This window comes from Trichechus manatus, unplaced genomic scaffold, assembly GCF_000243295.1.
Source record: "Trichechus manatus latirostris isolate Lorelei unplaced genomic scaffold, TriManLat1.0 scaffold00010, whole genome shotgun sequence".
In the NCBI taxonomy this organism is placed as follows: domain Eukaryota; kingdom Metazoa; phylum Chordata; class Mammalia; order Sirenia; family Trichechidae; genus Trichechus; species Trichechus manatus.
In genome coordinates, this window is record NW_004443946.1 from 14,858,636 (window position 1) to 14,878,411 (window position 19,776).

The 19,776-nt window shown below is 37.8% G+C and overlaps 1 protein-coding gene across 2 annotated transcripts in view; it reads right to left on the bottom strand.

Moving 5' to 3' along the window:
- The window catches only part of KCNH5 (potassium voltage-gated channel subfamily H member 5), a 351,487-nt gene that overhangs the window by 48,247 nt on the left and 283,464 nt on the right, over positions 1 to 19,776 (bottom strand). The window contains exon 10 of one of the 2 annotated variants that reach the window (XM_004370932.1): positions 14,650 to 14,846. The exons of the other annotated variant lie outside the window; for it this stretch is intronic. Within the exon in view, the coding sequence (XP_004370989.1) occupies positions 14,650 to 14,846 (197 nt within the window). The remainder of the gene's footprint in view (positions 1 to 14,649; positions 14,847 to 19,776) is intronic. 2 annotated transcript variants of the gene reach the window in all.

Sequence of the window (19,776 nt, forward strand, 5' to 3'; positions counted from 1 at the left end):
TACATAGATCAAGAAGCAGTCGTTTGAACAGAACAAGGGGATACTGTGTGGATTAAAGTCAGAAAAGGTGTGTGTCTCGGTTGTATTCTTTCACCAAACGTATTCAATCTGTGTGCTGAGCAAATAATCCGAGAAGCTGGACTATATGAAGAAGAACGGGGCATCAGGACTGGAGGAAGACTCATTAACAACCTACATTATGCAGATTACAGAACCTTGCTTGCTAAAAGTGAAGAGGACTTGAAGCACTTAAACTGATGAAGATCAAAGACCACAGCCTTCAGTATGGATTACACCTCAACATAAAGAAAACAAAAATCCTGACAATGGCCCAATAAGCAACATCATGATAAATGGAGAAAATATTGACATTATCAAGGATTTCATTTTACTTGGATCCACAATCAACACCCATGAAAGCAGCAGTCAGGAAATCAAAAGACGCATTGCATTGAGCAAATCTGCTGCAAAAGACCTCTTTAAAGTGTTTAAAAGCAAAGATTTCACCTTGAGGACTAAGGTGCGCCTGACTCAAGCCATGGTGTTTTCAATTGCCTCATATGCATGTGAAAGCCGGACGATGAATAAAGAAGACCGAAGAAGAACTGACGCTTTTCAATTGCGATGCTGGAGAAGAATATTGAATATAGATACCATGTACTGCCAAAAGAACAAATAAATCTGTTTCGGAAGAAGTACAACCAGATGCTCCTTAGGAACAAAGATAGCCAGACTATGTCTCACATACTTTGGACATGTTATCAGGCGGGATCAGTCCCTGGAGAAGGACATCATGCTTAGTAAAGTAGAGGGTCAGAGAAAAAGGGGAAGCCCCTCAATGAGATAGATTGACATAGTGGCTGCCACAATCAGCTCAAGCATAACGATTATAGGGATGGCGCAGGACCGGGAAGTGTTTTGTTCTGTTGTACATAGGATTGTTATGAGTCGGAACCGACTTAACAGCACCTAACAAAAACAACAACATGTATTCTGTGTCTAGAAAATGCCTTCCACTTGAGAGGTACTCTATGCATATTTATTATTATTATTATTCTCATTTTACAGATGTATTAGATTAGTCATTGCAAGTAAACTAATTTGTCCAAGTAAATTAATTGCCAAGATGGTAAACTTGAACCCAAAGCTGGCACCCTCGTCCTTACAAAGGGAGCTCTTAGCAAACTCTCTTGGAAAGAGTATAGGTGCTTCTTGATGGTAGTTATAAACAAGATTGTTTTTTTCTCTCTGAATTGGGCAGAAAGCCAATGTCCACTTCCTCTGCCTATAGTTGCTTAAGAGAGAAGAACCGTATGCTTGGTACACCCTCTTCCGTTTCTCTTTCACCAAAAAAAATTAACTATTCACTCTAAATTTAATGCCTAATGTTGCAAAGGAAAGAATTCATGTGCTTCCTTCGTTGTTGTTAGGTACCGTCCCGGAGAATTCTAAATATCACCATTACCCTTACCATTTTTGGACCAGTTTTAACCACTTGAAATATATTTGCTTATACCAATCCAATGGCAAGTCTACATTTTTTAAAAATCTTTTATTTCCCAAAGAATTTTCTAATTTCTCAAAGAGGTAATTTCTGCAAATTCTTTTTAAAGATACATTCAAAATGATCCCAGTAATTTTCAGAATTAAAACCAAAAATCAGACTTCTCTTTTTCTTCTTTTCTTGCTACTCTCCTCTCAATATTTACTTCCCTTATGAGTATTGTGTTCTGCTACCAAAAAGGGAAACAGCACACACATTGCTTTAAATTAATGAACACTGTAATATTATGCAGTGATTCCAATAACAAATGTCACTGGAGTTCCAGGTTGCAAAGAGTAGTTGAGCTTATGGGATAATAGACATATCCCTTATCTTTTAGAGCTTAACAGGCAGAGCATCTATTCAACACATATAATTCTACAAAGTAACACACAGTAAATACCAATCGAATGATTCAGAAGCGGGTGCTACAGGAGCACAGAGAAAGGGGAGGTCATGTAGAGCTAGAGCACAGGGGTAGGTGGGATGGAGGAGGTAGAGCCAAAGCTGCTCCTTGAGGAGGAAGCTGGAGTCATAGGAAAAGGTGATTGGTTTCTTTTCTCTAATTACAATTCAACAGCAACATGTCTTTTTCCTTGTAAGATGTTCTCTTCGAAAGCTGTCTTCTATTTGTCTAAATCTTGATGGTTGTACTGTCCTATATTTTAAAGCTGTTATCTCAAATTTTTAGTTTTGAGAACAAAAGTCTTTTTATAACTCAATAAAGAAATTCCTTTACCCGTTTCTCCATTTGAAACAATCACTGTTGTAGCTACCTGAATGGTTATACTCTGCCTTTATTTTAGCCCTGGTCATTCATATGAATTTGACATTATTTTTGTGGGATATTAAATGCATCTCTGATCTGTAATCAAAAATAATCGGTTATATTTTTGACAAACTGCACCCACATAATTATGATACTTCTACTCTGAAATATAGACTGGAGTCTCAGTTTTATAAATTGGGCATATTTTTTTCCTGAAGATGCTTTGAACAAAATGAGAAAATGCTTGGATAATTTTAAATTCTGTGGCACCAATGATAAATTATTTCTAGAGGATGGATATTTGATCATGGGAAATACAGAGGTGCTTGTGTTTCCAGAAGGACAGTGATACGTTCGTTTTATAAAGTTTGCTCAAAAGCTGAAAATTCAAATCTTTTATATTCTGTTTGGTATAGTAAGTAAAGCTGGTTTACCCTCCAAGCATCGGGTACATTTTCATATAATTAGATTTTTTACACATCTTTCTGCTGACAGACATGTTCTGATTGAATTACTACAGTTCTCTTGCGCTCTCTCTCCCTCTTTCTATCTTTCTCTCTCTCACTCTCCAAACATTTATTTGCGCTTCATTAATGTTACCAACCCCCATATAATTGCTAGTTCAAAATTAAAAATACTCATCTAAAGGAATGCGCCAAGTAGAATCCTCACATATGCAACAACTAAGATTTTGCAGCTTTGCAAAACTAGCAAATACAACTCTACTTTCATAATTTTCTTGCCATAGCAAACATCCACATTCAGAACTTCTTCACTTTGGGGGAAGTCAGCCACATTGCAATGAAGGGATGATTCTCCGTAACGTACTTTTCTTTGCTCTCCCCCTCTCCCACCCGCACTCGTAACAGCCTATGGAGAAGTCCTTTCAGTGTGTGATCTCAGTAACAAGCCACTTGGTTGCGCTCAGGTGTGGAAATGTTGCTATTAGCAAGCTGGCAGTCAGCCTCATTTTATAGAGTCATAAATTCAGCAGACTGGATCTGATCTCTCATGCTTGCTTTTTACCGGCACAACAGCCCCTTCCCTGCATAATAGCACACTGTACCATGGCTAAGTAGGTCATTCTACATCCTGGTTTCTGAATTTTGAAACATTAGGAAACACTATTTTCTCACTCAAGAGAGAATATGTATCTTTCTGTCATGTGAAACTAAGCTTCAAGGAATCTTTATTACTAACCTATTACCCTATAAACGTGCCTGAATTATGATGCAGTCCACAGACCATATCTAACGTAGTTGCTAATACACCTGCTAAAAGACGGAAATATATTCCTGGACAGGGTCCAACGCCCCACACTACCTCTGTGTGCTGTCGTTAGGGGAAATTCATTCTTCCTAAGAATGAGCAGTTGCAGTTTTTACTCTGCAGTTTCCATTCCAGATTGTGAGTTTCCTAAGGGACTACTCCTCCACTGAATTTTGACAGATGACACCACTCTCTAGAGGATAAAACTACGGACACATAACAAACCCCAGTGACGTCAACTTCTGAGTGTGGCGGGTGAATCAAGTACAACCTGATTCAGAAAGGAGATGGACAAAATGAATGACTTTCTCCAGAAGAATACTGTAGCCTTGCTGGGTCATCTGGGTGTCTCTGGCTATTCAGTAGAATCACGTATTTGACTCCTTTGGGAAAAAGATCACTCGACTGGCGTGTCAAAATCTACAAAATGCACATTCCAGCTGGGGAAAAAAAAGGACATACCAGGAAGGCAGAAGCTATTTTGGTCAGGATATTTAACTATTAGGAATTAGATCTAACCACAGAAATGTTCTCTATTTTCTCAATTACAAAATGTAATATAATGCATTAAAGTCCTTTTTCTTCTACAGAAATGAACATGTGTTATTGGAATATTTATTTTACTTTTTTTTGGCCAGCAGTCTGACTGAATTTACTGCAAACATTTTGAAATCCCTCCTTTGAATAACCCAATGTATCTCAAAATATGCCCTCTTGTTGTAAAGCTTTCTAAAGCTACTCATCAGAATCTGCATGGAAACCTTTGACTTACATGTCTATTGAACTCTACATTCTCTCAGATACCTCAGAGGGTAGACAAAGCTGAGTCAGTAGAGTCAGCTCAAAAAAGAAGAGAAGAAAGTCCAATGACAAACTACACAACTGAATTTAGATATTGTGCTGGGGTCTGGGAAGAGAGGAACCAACGTAAGAACTTTACCTAAGAATATATTAAAAATACGTTCATAAAAACATTCAAACTTAAGATTGTTGCTTCAACTAAAGAATGTCCATTGACTTTTTTTTCTGGAAGAGAAAGTGGAAAAGAGACATAAGAAGTCATGATAGAAAAAACCGCATGTATACCAAATTCAAATTAATATCCAAAGGCATTAGGGAAGAAAATACTGCACACATTCCAATCTCAGCGTTAATGAAAATCCTTGCTTTGACATTCAAAAGAATGATCCAGCACCATGCTTCCAGTGGTCCCTCATCAAACGTTAATTGTTGAGAATAAAGAAGCGACAGACATAAAGGAAATGAACAGTCTGGTGTTCAGCCGTACTTCACTTGTTGTTGTTGTTGGTTGCCCTCGAGTCGATTCTGACTCATGGCAACCCCACGTCAGCAGAGTAGAACTGCTCCATAGGATTTTCAAGGCTGTGATCTTTCGGGAGCAGATCACCAGGCTTGTCTTCCAAGGTGCCTCTGGGTGGGTTTGAACCACCAACCTTTCGGCTAGTAGTCAAGTGCTTAACTGTCTGCACCACCCAGGGACTCCTATACTTCCCATGGAAGAGTAAAGGCATTATTATAAGATTCAGACCTAAAAACAAAAATAAACAAAAAAACTAAATGTTTCAAGTAAATGATCGGATATCATAAGAATTCCCAATAAAAATAATTTATATAATGGCAATCTATTATACTGTGTTACTCTTCTGCTTACTAAAGATTTATTTCCGTCTTATTTAATATTAAAGTACATGTTTTTCTTGCAATAAGAATAGTCTCTAGTTTTAAAAAGCAGGACTAGAAAACACCAGACAGTATAAATGTACTGTCAAGGCTTTTGGTAAATTATTGGATCCAGTCCCATTTGAAACTTGGAAAACTCTGTTCTTAAATGACTACTTTGGAGGCATTTTGAAGAGCTTGGGATCTGTGAACCAATGTCTTGGTAAATAAATGTGGGAACATTTTTATCCTGTCTGGAAACAGATCAACAGACAGTCCTAAATAGAAGCACCTTTAGGACTTGAAAGACTCCATAGTTAGGTCTTTCTTCGTCTACATGCACATGACAAACTTCTGGAAATGGAGGTGTGCCCCTTTCTACCACAATCAGTGCAATGACAGCCAGCTTGGAGTTCAAAAACCAATACTGGCGTTTCAAAGCAACTCTCAGCTGTGTGGCCATGAGCAAGTCACCTAGCCTCTCTGAGCTCACTTCCCTTACAGGGTTGATTTGAGGCTCAAATGAAAAAATGCACACGGTGTATATAAGCTGCAAGGCAGTGCGTTCCGTCAGTTCGGAGGTAAAAAGTTCTACAAGCTATACCATGGAAGCTGGAATTCACAGTCCAGATGATGAACTGAGGCAGTGAGGGTAAGAACTGCATTCTGCTCACATTCAAATGCGGTGTGCAGATTCTTCAGAGCAAACTGCAAAGAAAAAGTTTGCTTTTCAAAATCCTTTAGAATGAGATTAAGAAACCATTGTGGCAATCACATTCCCTGGCATCAGGTGATCTTAATTCACTCAACAGTGGTGCTCAGAGTTGCTGTCCTATTCTGAAGGCACCAGGCAAGCTGCTGCAGAATGTGCAGCACGCACGAATGATTAGAAATAGCAGCTGGACATTAACTCCAATTGTGATTTAACAATAATTAGTAATGGTCATTTTCATAATCCTATTTGATAAGACTCTTTGCCAAAGTTGTCAAGAGTACCATGTGTTTTTCTAGATGACAGCGATTATTCTTGTCAGTGACGATAAAAATTGTGCTGTGAGGCATGCCTGATTCACATTTCATTCATTCAACAGATTCATTCATTCAATTATATCACACCTGCTATTTTGGTCATTAGGAGTCCCTGGGGGGTGCAAATGGTTAAGTGCATGACTACTAACTACTACTGAAAGGTTGTTGGTTTGAACTCTCCCAGAGGCACCTCAGAAGAAAGGCCTGGTGATCTGCTTCCGAAAGTTCACACTCTTGAAAACTAGATGGAGCACAGGTCTAGTCTGCACGCATGGGGTCATCATGAGTCAGAATCAGCTCATTGGCAATAATGATCACAGAAAATGCCTACCTCAAGGAGCTCACTGTTTAGTTGAAAAGACAAAAAAGTAAATAGGAAGCTAAAGTAATTAGTGCTGTGGAAGAAATAAGCATAGATACCAGGGAATTTTTTAGCGTTTTATGGAGACCATATTATCTTTGGCTCCAGGTGAAGATAATGTTTTAGTTATGCCTTTTTTATAGGACGAGTAAATGATAAATTTGTGGAACGAATGTGCTCCCATATTTTGTTTAGCTGTTATACCAGTAGGGGAGGGAGGAAGTAAGGCATGAAGTTGGAACTCCCATTGCACATTCGTACACCATTTCCTCAAAGCTGCTACTGTTGATTACCCAAACACATGCAATCTGCAATACATGTACACCAAACAAGTACTCCAGGCCTGTCTGATAGCCAGTTCCAGTATTTTCTCTCTACAAAAGGTAATTGCTGCTGAGATGCTTCATTGCTCACAGAAAAAAAGACATTCTATGCTGCTGAATTCACCAGGATGAGAATGCTTTCTGGAAAGAAAAGCAGTTATTGACCTCTGAGCCTGTGCTAATGCAAGATGAGTCCAAACCATGAAGTCAAACCGCTATATCTTACTTCTGGAACATCAACAGTCAGGATGGGTGCTAGGCTTATTCATATAATTGCCAGCAGGCAATGTGGCTCAAGGTTGTTTCTACTGAAGCCTGCCTTTATGTGGTGAAAGGGATCCTGCAAGCACCTCTATGTTCTGTTTTTGCCATTTGCAATTTGTATTGATCATTCCTGGGGGACATTTTTCTAAGTTTAAATTGATATCTATTCTTAAATCACTGTAGGAGTACAAGGATGTTTTGCTGGTATCGATAACAATGCATTCCCCAGAAGTTATAAAAACCGACACTGAACGCTAAGCTGTGTACGTCCCCAGTAATGTAGACTTCTTTAAGTTACTTCATGTTTAATTAAAAAAATACAAACAAACAAAAACAGGGTTAAGTGAATACTGCTGTGGTATCCCAGACTGGCCTGTACCACTTGACCTAAGTACTGATTTTTGCTCAAAATCTTCTACAGAAGACTTTTAATCTAGGTTAAATAGTAGAAATACTGCCAGCATGGGATTCAAGGGACTTGGGTTCCAGTCTCCCCTCTGCTACTAATTAGCTAAGTGAACTTGAGTAAGCCACTTAATTCTCTGGGTCTGTTTTCCCATCTTTAAAGAAAATACGTTGGTCTAGATAATCTACAAGATCCTTCCATGGTCTAGAATATTTCTCTGTTTGAAATGATGTGAAATTCTAATTCCAATGTCATCATCACCTCCTGGAAACTCTGTCACCCCTCCACCCCCTACCATGAGTTGGTTTCATCTCCTTTGTGTCCCCTTAGTACCTTGTGCATAACCTTCTCATAGCACTTTCCTGACTCTATTACAATTGTTGTGTCTGACTCTCTCCGTAGACCGTAGGTTCCTGGATAGTGAGCATAAAGCTGTTTATCTCCTTGATCCCACAGTTCTGTAGTAGAAGCATGATGGACGCATATTGAACTAAGTCAGCTAATATTTTCTATGCCACACTTTAACAAAAAAAAAAGTACAGAAAATAGCAAATCAAATCCTCACTAATCCTATTTAAATAGTCAATCTAGAGGAAAATATGTTCTTTCTATCTTGAAAGTGAAGGAAATATTCAGAAATAATTCAAAATCTCAACCATGCTTAATGTAGTCATAAGTGCTAATGTAGCATTTATTTTAGGCTTCAAGGAAATGGAATTCTCCTGACAGCCTCGTGGACAAATACACCCACCAGTTTAAAAATGGTTTATCTTCTTATACTCATAAAACATAATGTCCATAGATTTCAGCATCTATTATGGAGAAAAAGGTCAGTCAAATTACTGATTTCAGTACCTCTGAGAATATATCTTTCTTGTAAAAATGATGTCAGGGTCCCCAAGACCATTTCCAGGTTTGATGATTTGCTAGGAGGCCTCACAAGACTCAGCATTTAGTCATAATCACAATTACGATTTATTACAGTGAAAGGATATTGTTGTTGTTAGGTGCCATCGAGTCAGTTCTGATGTAAAATGGAACGAAACACTGCCTGGTCCTGCACCATCCTCACAACTGTTGCTGTGTTTGAGCCCCTTGTAGCCACTGTGTCAATCCATCTCACTGAGGGTCTTCCTCTTTTCCACCGACCTCTACTTTACCAAGCATGACGTCCTTCTTCAGGGACTGGTCCCTCCTGATAACATGTCCAAAGTACATGAGACGAAGTCTTGCCATCCTCGCTTCTAAGGAGCGTTCTGGCTGTACCTCTTCCAAGACAGATTTGTTTGTTCTTCTGGCAGTCCGTGGTATATTCAATATTCTTCACCAACACCATAATTCAAAGGCACTAATTCTTGCTCAGTCTTCCTTATTCATTGTCCAGCTTTCACAGGCGTATGAGGCAATTGAAAATACCATGGCTTGGGTCAGACGTACAGTAGTCCTCAAAGTGACATCTTCGCTTTTTAACACTTTAAAGAGGTCTTTTGCAGCAGATTTGCCAATGCAATACGTCGTTTTGTTTCTTGACTGCTACTTCCAAAGGTGTTGACTGTGGATCCAAGTAAAATGAAATTCTTGGCAATTTCAATGTTTTCTCCATTTATCATGATGTTGCTAATTGGTCCAGTTGTGAAGTTTTTTTTTTTTTCTTTATGTTGATGTAAAAGGATACAAAGCAAAATTAGCAAAGGGAGAAGGTACATGGAGTAAAGTCTGGAGAAAACCAGGCACAAGCTTCCAAGGGTCCTCTCCCAATGGAGTGACACAAAACCAAACCAAACCCATTGCCATCGAGTCAAGTCCAACTCATAGGAGTGACACAGGATGCACTTGATTCTCTTAGCAGTGAGTAGTGACAACACATGTATAAAGTTGCCTACCAGAGAAGCTTGTTAAAGACTCAGTTTCCTGGGCTTTTATTGGGGGCTAGTCACATAAGCACCTTCTGCCTGACATATCCCCAAATTCCAGACTCCCAGAAGGAAACAGGTGCTCAGCATAAACCACATTGTTTGCATAAATAGTACAAGCAGAGTAAGCAATACTTATCAGTTAGGGTGGTGGGAAGCCTCCTTAAATTAAAGTTTGCTGATGTCAGCAAGGGCCAGCCTATAAGCAGTTCTTTCAAAGGTATGAAGTCAGGCTGCTCAGTTAACTCTTTTCTGTATAAATGGTAAATATCATTATATAACAACGAGACAGCATAAGCATAAATACAACCATTTCTTTTAAATTCTAATTAGAATCCTTTAAAATTTAGTTATTACCTGTTCTGGGGATATTGCTTGCCTCCCTTGACCCAAACCTAAGGGCTGGTCCTCAATTTAATAAGCACCATTTTGTCATCCAGGAAATGGCATCCTGAATTGGTTAAATAAATACATACATACATAAAGGCAGCAAGTCAGTCAACTCTTCCCTGTTGCTTTCCCCATGCCTTTTCTAAACATGTTTAAATTGATTGGGAGCTATGGAATTGTGTTCTTTTTACTGTATAAAAAAAAAAAAAAAAAAACACAAACTAGTCCTTTTGCTCAACCTAATTTAGATTTTTACTCTCGTACAGGGGATCTTCCAGCAGCCTGGTAAAGCCTATGGAACTCTTCTCAGAATAAAAATCAAATGAAACCCAGTGCCATCGAGCGGATTCTGACTCATAGTGGCTTTAAATTCACAAAATAAAATACATAGGATTCCAAAAGAGACACATCATACTGAAATCCAGCTTTCCTAATATTATAAAATAATTCACAATATAGTAATCTATGTGCTTCTTTACTACTGCAATAAATAACATTATCTAACAGTGGGTCCAGTAACTACCATAATCTTGAAATAGTGATGAACAAATAATATTTCAGGATAACTTCAGCGACTGTAATGTGATATGACAAAATCTATACTTTCCTTTGGTGTAGCATCACAGGTACTTCTGATAATGCTAGGTTTGTCATCTACCTTCATAATTGAAGGAAATGCTAAAGTTCAGTTAGAAATTAGGGAAAATAAGATGTACTTTTTTTTATCCAAATTTACAGTCCCCAGGTAAAATCTCCATCTCCAGTATTATAAGATCAGGGAGTCTGTTAAATCATTCATTTGCAGAAGTCACAAACTGTTGAGCCAATAGCAAGCAGATATTTATTCTGTTCGACCAAGGCAGTATTTAAAAAAAAAAAAAAAATCAAATTATTTTATAAAACAATGTGATTTCACATAAAAAAAAAAAATGCATACTTCTGGCTCTTCTGGGAAAAAAAATATGAAGACCACGTAGTACTGGGCTGGCATTCCAGCAAGGCAAATGCAGCCAGACTGAGTAGCAGCTGCCCCCTTTACAAATGACGTGTATTTATAAAAGGCCACTGTAAGTCTTGCCTCACTCATATATGTTATCTACCTGGCCCCTGAAGGCACTTGAATTTTCCATCTTTAATATATGGTGTTTTGCATTTCATGATAACCCTCTGGATGGGTCACAAGTGGAGACTTACTCTCTAACAAAGGGAGAGAGGATTTTATCTGCATACCTACAGCTGTCTCCATCTAATTTCCAGTCCTCTGTTTCTGAGGTTGCTATTCTAAAGCCCATGGGCAACCACCTGTTTTGTATATACAGTTTTACTGAAACACAACCATGCTCCTTTATTTATGTATTATCTATGGCTGCTTTCACACTACTGAGTAATTGCGACAGAGACCATATGGCTCACGAAGCCTAAGATACTATCTGGTCCTTTACAGAAAAAGTTTACCAACCCTTGTCTAGTTTTTGGGTGAAATTACCAGTTATAGCACTAGAATATTTAGATAGAGGGGTCTAGGAATGGTTAAAACCCATTGTCGTCGAGTTGATTACGACTCATAGAGACCCTATAGGACAGAGTAGAAGTGCCTGTTAGGGTTTCCGAGGCTGTAATCATAACGGAAGCAGACTGCCGCATCTTCCTCCCATGGAGCCACTGGTCTGTTTGAACCACTGACCTTTCAGTTAGCAGCTGGGTGTTTAACCACTGTGCCACCAGGGCTCCTTTAGGAATGGGTAGGGGGAGCCAATTTGTGTATTCATCCCATTTTTCCTTAATAGAGATGAACTAAGAACTTTCCCAATCCTCCCCATTGCAGCCAATGAAAACTGCACACTGTATAAACCTCTCTACTGAGTCAGTGCATGTGCTTATGTGGCTAGAGCTTATAATGGCAGAGAAGTTGGGTTAACCATCTGCCTTCCCACTTACTAGGTTGTTGGTGTTGTGTGCCATCAAGTCAATTCCGACTCGTAGCCACCCTATAGGACAGAATAGAATTTTCCCATAGGGTTTCCTAGGCTGTAATCTTTACAGAAGCAGATCACCAAGTCTTTTATCCTGTGGACCTGCTGGTAGGTTCAAATTACCAACCTCTTGGTTAGCAGCCCAGCACTTAAACATTGCACCACCAGGGCTCCTTACTTTTAGATACTTTGTTAATGGTTACGATAGCTATGAGATATAAATAGCAAACAAAGGTCATAATTTTGATGTTTCATCCGTGAAATGGAGATCATACTGTCTCATTTGTGGGTTGTGGAGAGGACTTAATAATTATTATACGTAAAATGTGTTAAAGTGCCTGGCTATACAATAGGCTCTCTAAAGGATAGTTATTATTACCGATCGTTGGAGATATTTTGCTTCTTTTATGTTGTGTAGATATTTCTTTTCCTGAGAATAACTGCAGAACACCCTGTTTCCACATTTTGCCAAGGTATTGAGAGATGTCCATCACGAACAAAAGGGCTGGATTTATAAAAACAGCCAACACAGAGAACAGGTTAGAAGGGAGGAAGCCATTGGCTATAACTCAGAGCACGTGCCTGTGCAAAGAGGCAGGTGCACTATTCTCAGATGCCATTAAAAAGACAACACAAGGCTTCTGTCTCTTGCTTCTCATCCTATCAGAGGTAGCCACACTGGTGTGTGCTTTAATCTTTCATAATCAATAAACCAAATGTGTGGCATGTGAGCGTGTGTGGGGGTGTGTGTGTGTGTGTGTGTGTGTGTGTGTGTGGGTGTATTATATGCACACATGGGAAAGAGAAAAAGAGGTAACAGAGCTCTGTGATGAGCTCATTTTGAAGAATCAAAATTTTCCACTGGTTGTCATTGTTAGTTGCCCTCAAGTCAATTCCGACTCATGGCAACCCCCACCACGTTCAGAGTGGACCTGATCCATAGGGTTTTCAAGGCTGTGATCTTTCAGAAGCTGATTGCCAGGCCTGTCTTCCGAAACACCTGTGGGTGAGTAGACCTGCCAATCTTTCAGCTAGTAGTCAAGTGCTTCACTGTTTGCACCACCCAGGGATAATCTGTCTTAATTATCCTTCTTTGAAACCTTACGTTCCAAGTATATAAGTTAGTTATTTGATTTTAAGCCCTCTGAGCCTAAGTTTCTTCATACATTTTAAGTGAAAAATAACTGTCCATTTTATTTTACAAGCATATTATAAATAGAAAATGTGATACTGTTTAAACAATATATTTTGAGGAGAACAATGGCAAATAATATACGTCCTGAGGAATTACCTGATTACGGGTTTCAGTAATCTTGCAGTATAGGGGAAGATTTAAAAAACTGGCATTTAATAAGACTTCATATGAATATAAGAGTTTCATGTATCTAACAGGCTGCCTTGCAGAGAAGGAATTTGTCATTGAAGAGGTAGAGGATAAGGAGACATAGTCCCGCTTCATACTAATAGAGACCCTGAGCTCCCTATGGAGTTTAGAGCCTAAAGCAAGAAAGTTCCATATTTAATTCATACTTAGCATCCCCTTCCACATTCATCATTACCCGAGCTTTCAGTTACTTATACAAATATGTTTCATATATGTGTGCTTCACATAGTATTCACACTTGGCTGTAAGTTCACCGAACATGGGGACTCTGCATTTAGTCTTTGTGTTCTCTACCGCTATTTGCATTGTGTCTTGCAGGTTGTAGATGCTCAATAAAAATTTGTTGATGCAAACAAAATTATAAACTGTAAGTGTCATTCACATGTAGATCAAATGTAGTAATGCGGCTACTGTGAATACTTCTACTGCTAGTCTTTTCCTTTGTTGGAGCCCTGAGTAGGGAATTACATTTATTTGATTATGTTCCTTTCTATGTTGCTATAGTACATGTGTTAATTGGTCTCATGACTTCATTTTTTCCCTCCATGTTAACTACCATGAAGGTTCTGTTTAAGGGGTAGTGGAAGGAAGGGACTGTTATTTCAAAATACTTCACCACAGACAGGCAATCATTTCAGATGAAAACTTTAAGTGCAGTTATCCCAATGTGCATTTCATTCTTGGCAATAAAAGAGCCTAGCTAATGACCAATGACCTATAAATCTGAGCTAGGAGATTTCTACATGCAAATTAAATTTGTGTCACGCTCATCAATAAAACAGAAAATAGCAATGAAGATTAAATTTGCAGCAGCAGTGCGAAGTAAAGGGTTCCTATACCTAGTTGTAGGACATGTCAGGGTGTCTAATAAATTTTTGAGACAGAGTGCTCTTTGAAAGAATTAATGTGGAGTAAGCTTTGTGAATTGATTATTAAATGAGAAGGAGGGTTTAAAGAAAGTCGGGAATGTAAAATACGCAACTAGCTTGATTAGCCTTACTAGCTTAAAAAATTCATATAATAATGTTAAGATACACTGGTATTAACTTATGGCACTATTATAAATCCCAAGAACTGACTATATCATAGTACGGTTTGTTTCTTCTCAAGTCTGCTTTCGTTTTACGTCTTAAATGATAAAGATTAAAGTCTTTACCCATACAGTCAGAGTTTTTTTCTTTTAAATGTATTAAAATATAAAGAAAGGAAAAGAAAATTGTATATGTTTAACTTAATGGAAATATATTGCTGCAAAATGAAACAAGTGTTCTACCCTTCAGCTAATATCGCATAGAATATTAACTCTCTGAATACAAATAAGGGAAATTGGATCCAGACAACATACCCGTTTCCTTAGATTGCAAGTAAGAGTCAGATTCCTCGAGAATGAGTTTGCAAAAGCTGTATAAAAGTCCAAGACTTTGAGCAAGGCTTCCCGCTTGATGATGTGCAGATCACAGTATGTCAATGCCCGGACATTGGCACAAGCATGAGCAAGCGTGGTTTCCTTCCAGAAGATGTCTCCAAATACATCACCTTTCCCTGGAAAATAGTATAGACACATATTCAAGTCTCTACAACAGTTCTTATCTGAATAACATTGTTATTCACATCACATTCATATACAGTATTGATCTTCTAGCATAATTTAGAGCCTGAGGGTGTAACCCCATCAGTATACATATAACAATGCTTTCATATAACATGTAAGGTAACATCACCCTGTATTCAGTTCTTGATGAAAATCTGGAGTGGCATGCATAAATGAAATCCAACAGAGAAGCCAGAAACCTCATTTTAACAAATAGTTTTATTATTTTCTGCCACTGTAACTTTTCCCATTGTGATGAGAAGGAGCAAAGGTGACTTATTAGTTTCATCCTTTCCTCTGCTCCTTCTAGAAGAGATGACAATAAAATGCAATATACAAGGATCTGCTGTTATAGCCTTTATAAATCTGGAACTGATTCAACATATATATTAAGCATGTATTATTCAGTGACTACATCCTGTGCCCCAAGCCAACCAAACTTGCCAGGACTTAGTTCCCCAAGGATCCAGTCCCTTGCTCTTCACCTATCATCAAACCTTAAGCAGGTCCTCAGGGCCAGCCCAAGAGCCCTATCCATAATTCCAAAGCCAAGGAAGTAAAATGTGGAAAGCCAGATTTTTATCCCATAAACTTCCATAAAGGGTGCTGTACTATCATCAAATGCAGATATATTTTTAACATTCTAAAATTCACACAGAAATCACCTAGTCATCTCAGAGCACCATGCACTGGTGACCTGTCCTCAAATGGTTGTCATTCCAAATCAAGAATAAGTAGCTGCCCGAACAAAGGGGTAGAGGAAGTATCACAATTGAAAGTGCCAAAAGGCCTTTCTGCTGAGACAGTTCCACAAGAGCCCCTGGCTTCTGAAGTGTTATCACCTGCATTCCTTGTGTGACTGCTGTAAGGAAGGCAGAGTTTTAATGTGGAAAAGATAGGGGGAATATATCCAGGTGGGAAAAACCTTCCTAAAGGCACTCTGCCAAAGACCTATTCTTTCTGCACTATAACCACAGAGATGAGCAAATACCTACTCTCATTACGTAGATTAAAGGCAGAACTGACAGGGAAAAACGAACAAACAAAAAGACATAATACTTCAAGTCAACCACACAAGAGAGAAAATATGTAATCAGAAGGGGGAGAGAGAGAGAGAGAACATAGATTCTTTGCCCATATGGGCAGTTAGTATACCTCTAGAAAACTAGTTCTATTTCTCTAGAGAACTCTGATTAAGACAACTGATAAGTGCATCATCAGTAGGTAAAAGATAATCAATATATACAGTTCTCCCTTACCAATGCAGACCAATTTTAATTGTGAAGTAATGTCTGTTATATATTTTATTATACTTAACAAACATAATTAAAATTTTTAATATACATCTACTTGAAATTTTTCAGTTTAAATTATTTAACTTTTTAATAATTATAATTATTAAAATTTAGGTATTTAACATCACCTAACAGGCACTGGTGGTGCAGTGGTTAAGAGCTCTGGCTGCTAACCAAAAGGTCAGCAGTTCGAATTCACCAGCTGCTCCTTGGAAACCCTATGAGACAGTTCTACCCTGTCCTGTAGGGTCGCTATGAGTCAGAATCGACTCAATGGCAATGAGTTTGGTTTGGTTTTTGGTTAACAGGCACTCCATTCACAACAAACTGTTATGGCACTTCTGGGAAGATGGTTGTCTTATAAATCAATTAATTAATTCATTAGACATTAGCAGAACTCGCTAAAGTCCTTCTTCAAGGCATGTTATGCACGTTTACGGTGAGTAATCTGCAGAAATCACAGGTATGTGAAGATGCCAGATTATGCATGGAATATCCAAAACAGAAGGCATCCTTTCCTTCATCACAAAGATTCTGCACACTTTCAGGGCTAGGAGCCCCTGTTCATCTTTACAACTATAGAACATTTGATGCTAGTTTTTAGGTCACCTCCCACTGGGCACAAGTGGTCTCAGCTATAAACATTTTAGAGCTTGAAAGAACTAATCTTCCCCCAAAGCCCTAAAATTAGTAGAAAAGCTCACACTCAACATGAAAGTTGTTGTTTGGTCTATTTATATTTTCTCAGTTCTTTGCATCAAGTCTTATGAAGTATTTCACTGCTAAACCATAGGAAACAGGATTGTAAAATAGAAGTAAATTTTAAAGATTCATATAGTAGGAAAATGGGAAATTTCATGAAAAAAATAAGAGTTACAGCATAATTAAAGGACTCTACAGACCATGGTATGCTTGGGGACTATGGTCTCCTGAGGTGCTAGCTTTACAGCCAGAGTTTTAAATACACATATGTGAAACACATTATGTGGTGAATTGATGACATGGATAAAATAAATGCATGAGAAGTATCCCAGTCGTTCATCAGTTAGAATAGCTAACTAATACATCCAATGGAACCCTAAAAATACAGCATTTGAATTTTATTAAGGTAGTTTTCCTGTGAGTGTACATAGGGGTGTGATGATGGTTCTGTCTGATGATTCTTCAGTATGGTCTTTAATCCATGAAAGCACTTTTATTTATTAGTCAGCCTTTCATTATAACTGATTGTTCCAGTTGTCTCAAAAACTTTATTATGAGTACATATGCATAAAAATATTCATTAATAAATGAACAACACTATGAGTTTTTAAATTACATGATTTTAAATGGACTTTGACTATTTACAAAGAGTAATTGGCATATAATAATATTTTAAAGAAGAACAGATAGAACAAGATAATGAGTATTAACATTAAGAAATGATATAGATGTATTAGAATCTTTTAAAACATTTAGAAATTATGTTTGCCAATCTACAGTGATTGATGTCTAAATTCATTCTGCTGAAAAATTATAATGGATACAAATTTGAAAACATTTTTAGAGAAGGAAAGAATAATCCTCATCTACTACATAATTCATTGATTCACGTTGTTGTTAGTTGCCGGGAGTTGATTCCAACTCATGGTGACCCTGTGTGTGCAGAGTAGAACTACTCCATAGAGTTTTCAAGGCTGTGACCTTTCGGAGCAGATTGCCAGGCTTGTCTTCCGAGGCACCTCTGGATGGGTTCTAACCACCAAACTTTGATTAGTAGTTGAGCACTTAACTGTTTGTGACATCTAGCTGTCTTTCATTGATTTAGCTTGGAGATTTTTATTTATTCACACAAAGAATGTGTCAAAGAGCCCCTATCAGGTAGATGTAAAAAAATAGAGTATTCTAATACCAGTAATGGGCAATGGTAGATACCATTAAGGAGTAGAAGAAATAGTTATAAACAGGATGATAATTTTGAGTGTGGCACTATTAGTGTTATGAACAAACTGGTTATATACTAAAACCAAAACACGTACTCAAATCAAGTAAGTTAGTAACATACCGTAAGAAAAGAAATGCAGGCATAAGACTAAATTGAAAAGCAGTTACATCTTGAAACTCTTCTGTTTTCTTTTTCTAAGAAAACATTTAGAGTTCAAGCTTATAATAATGTTCACATTATCACTGTTAAGTCATATAAATTTCATATCTGTCAAAATTGTAAGAAAATGTGGCTGGCTGCCTACACATCCCATTCACTTAATGCACCAGCATCCTAACCTAACTCTACCCTTAAACTGAAACCTGTGCTTCACACTGCAGGGGATAGAAAGATGCATGAAATACAAATCCTGCTATCCAGAAGCCTTTAACTTGGTGGGTAAGAGAGGCATGTTAAAAAAAAAAAAAAAAAACCACCCAATTGCACAATGGGAATGAAAAATAAGTGCTATAGGATCAGGACAGGCAAAGCACACAAGAAAAAAAAGTTATTTTGAATTAGAGGCACTTCGGTGTCACCATGAGTCAGAATCGACTCAGTGGCAATGGGTTTGGGATTTATTTTGTTAGGGAAGACCTCACTAAGAAGGAAGTTTTGAGTTTAATTGTAGCTGAACCTTCAAAGAAAAAGACAATATTTAAGGCTGAGAGAAGCATGATCCATCTAGGTAATGAGCAGCATCAGCCAATATACTTGAAACCTAGAGTACACAGAAAGAGGTCAAAGTTTGGTGTAAACAGAACACGAGAGGGAGAACATTGAATTCCATGCAACAGGGTTTGCTTAATTCTATTTTTAAGAATAGAATTCTTAATAGTGTTTCAAATAAAGAGCCATGACATGTCCAGCACTTTGATAGCAGAATTGATGACTATGAATGGTGCCCAAGGAAGTACTATTGGAAGACTAGTTAGCATCACCATGAAAACAGTACGATACTTCACGGATTACGAACGTGTGATTTTACCTAGCCTCACAACCACTTAATTATGAGTTAAGGCAGTGACGACAAGAGTACAGAGGAGAGAAATATGCAATAGATGTGATGGTAGAAAACAAAAGCTCTATGATTTGCCTATTGATTTGAATGGAGTAGAGGGAGAAACAGATTTAAGATACTCTAGGTAATTAATGTGAACCAAAGATTTTATATCCAACAAAACTGATTTTCAAATATAAGGGGCACAAACTAGATCATCATCATAAAAGAACTCAGGAAATATTGTTCCCATGGATCCTTTGTAAGGAATTTATCAGAGAATATGCTTCAGACAGTCAAAATGCATAGGGAGACATTGACATAAAGACTGGTAGTAGCACTAACTATATAGTTACTTGTAGAACTGAGACTAAATGAAGGTTAAAAGAGAGAGTATAGCATGTGACAATGTAGATAATGTACAACTATGAAAAATAATGGTATGTGGGGGAGAAAGGAGAATTATATGCAAAAATTCTTTTGTGTATTCAGTAATTATATTGGTGGTGGTGGTAATGGTATTACTACTGTTGTTCTAAAGTTGTTATATTTATAATGTGGCATAAAATAAATGAGAAATTATGGAATGTTTTAATTCTACCATCCTTAGCATTCTCAGGAGC